Source organism: Anneissia japonica, unplaced genomic scaffold, assembly GCF_011630105.1.
Source record: "Anneissia japonica isolate Jap-2015-1 unplaced genomic scaffold, ASM1163010v1 scaffold11029_len304543_cov171, whole genome shotgun sequence".
NCBI lineage: Eukaryota > Metazoa > Echinodermata > Crinoidea > Comatulida > Comatulidae > Anneissia > Anneissia japonica.
Window position 1 is genome coordinate 298,440 of NW_022688960.1, and position 2,444 is coordinate 300,883.

At 32.7% G+C, this 2,444-nt stretch overlaps 1 protein-coding gene across 1 annotated transcript in view; it reads right to left on the bottom strand.

Moving 5' to 3' along the window:
• The window catches only part of LOC117124361 (major facilitator superfamily domain-containing protein 8-like), an 8,128-nt gene extending 5,940 nt beyond the window's left edge, over nt 1–2,188 (bottom strand). Inside the window, exons 1-2 of the mRNA XM_033270583.1 lie at nt 2,060–2,188; nt 701–804 (exon numbers count right to left, since the gene is read on the bottom strand). Of these exons, the coding sequence (XP_033126474.1) occupies nt 701–804; nt 2,060–2,175 (220 nt within the window). The 5' untranslated portion in view covers nt 2,176–2,188. The remainder of the gene's footprint in view (nt 1–700; nt 805–2,059) is intronic.
• Between the last annotated feature and the right edge of the window lie 256 nt (nt 2,189–2,444).

The following is a 2,444-nucleotide window of genomic DNA, read 5'->3' on the forward strand; positions in this document are numbered from 1 at the left end:
GCTTGTGGATTTGTTAGCAGTGAATTTGATTGTGGGATGAGCCGAATTAATGTTCAATAGGAACGTATCCAAACTATCTTCACCATGGGTCCAGATCATGAAGATATCATCAATGTAACGAAACCAAACATCTGGTTTCTTGGGCTCGTAGGGACAGGAAATTGGCCTCAAATTGTCCCATAAATAAGTTAGCAAAAGATGGAGCCATTTTGGTGCCCATCGCTGTGCCATGAATTTGAAGGTAATGACCGTCGCCGAAAACAAAGTTATTATTGGTCAGAATCAGCATGATAAGTTCACGGAGATGTGATTTAGATGGGGTTTTGCCCAGAATTTGCTTGTAATTTGAAATGCACGCATTAACACCTTCTTCATGAGGTATATTATATATAATGACGAAACATCAAGTGTAGCCAGAACAGTATTATTAGGTAAATTTGAAATTTGGTTAATTTTGCGGATAAAGTCCGTGGAGTCCTGAATGTACGAGGGGAGATTTTTTCTGTAGCAGTACCGTTGCCCGAAATAATGGGTCTGCCAGGATGGCCTGCTTTGTGGATTTTGGGTAGGACATATATATATATATATAATTGAATTTTATCGTTCGAGCTGATTAACCTCGCAATATGGAACAATAATGTAAGTTACGTTTGTTCTACTTGGATATTTGAGGCACTCAAAATAACATAATTAAACTTACTATTTGCAGGTCTACGTAGATGATGGTTTCCAAATGGAATAAAGAAACATACCCCGGATGACAATATTAGCATACCAACAACGAATATGCATCTATCACCAAACCTGAAGGGAAAATCCAATTGAACATCATATATGTACTTCAATCAAATTAAAAACCCTCTTTCTTTAATATGAGAGTTTGACAGTTTTTTTTTTGTAATAGTATAATAGTAAAACATTGTTATATTATCTTTATCGTCTGCTAAAGTACAATGTATAAAATATTAAAAAAAACACATTTGATATATATTTTTGATAATTTTTTTTAACCACTATAGTGAGTGCCCCTTTCAGCTTAGTTGATATTTAGGGGCCCTGTTAAACTTTGTAGACAAAATCTTTTTACGAGGCTTAGGCAGTGGGGATGTTTTTAGTCTGTTCTGTTTCAGAATTTGAAGCCATGAGTATGTGATTAAAAGGCAGGCATCCTAACCATCAAGCTACAGCTCCACTCCAAAAAATGTAAAATATGTGAGTGTGAGGAGCCTCCATTAGAAATATGTGAGTGCATGTGGAATAGCAGTGGCATGCAAAGTGAGGTTAGTATCAGGAGATACTGTATATTACTCAGGCGGAGCAGATAGAATACACCAACGCGTAATCCGGTAATCGAGAAAATGGTAATGGTTAGGTTATTCTCAAAATATCGAAAGCTTACCATAATACATTAGTAAGTTATAAATGTTTGGATGTATTTGGTGTTTTTACTTACATCTAGCAAATGCAATAACAAATGCATTCTGATTGGTCGGTCGAATCGGGGAGCCTTCCCGATTGAATCAGCGAGTGCTACGCAGTGTAACGATTACACTAAAAACGCTGTAGCGACAGTGTAGCGATTTTAAAGAAACAAATAGCTTTCGCTAGTCAAGGTTTCTTCCAATTTCAACGTACACAAATACAATAAGAACGAAATTCAGTTCAACAATGTTATAAAACAACTAATAATATACAGTATAATAATAATAATCATAATAATAATAATATCAGTAATAATAATAATATTATTAATGATGATGATCATGATGATAATAATAATAATAATAATGGTAATAATAATAATAATAATAATAATAATAATAATAATAATAATAATAATAATCAATAGCATAAATAATGACATTGTTGTGGGGTGGGTCAGTTTTAATCACATTATAGTAAAAATAATATTTTTTCTGCATAGGGCCTTTGCTAATATGCCATGTACACTAATTTGTCTACATGTTCAAGCATGAATAAGTTAAATAATATTTTTCAAACAGATGCAGCAAAAATAATAAATGTAGTACAACATTGACTGTTAAAGCGTTTTACTTACCAATTTGAAAAGAGCTTAAGCAGCAATACTGAACTTATTCCTAATATGGCAAGTAAAGCCATGATGAGACTTATATTACGAACTGCTAATGCACGACTCCATCCAAGTATATGCATAGCGTAGGGGGAAGCAAGGCTAAAATATAATGTCCAACATATTAATATAATTTAAGGAAATGAATGTCTTCTTGACATTTTATTTTTAATTTTTAAAAGCATTTCTAGCCATTCATACCAGACGTGCAATAGGTAGGAAACATACGGTATTGAATATCAAGACACAAGATAGATATTAAATACAAAACAAAATCCATAAAATAAACAGTTTGTTATAAATATTATATTACATGCAATCAAGTATTAAAATGTGCACCAAAAATCAAATA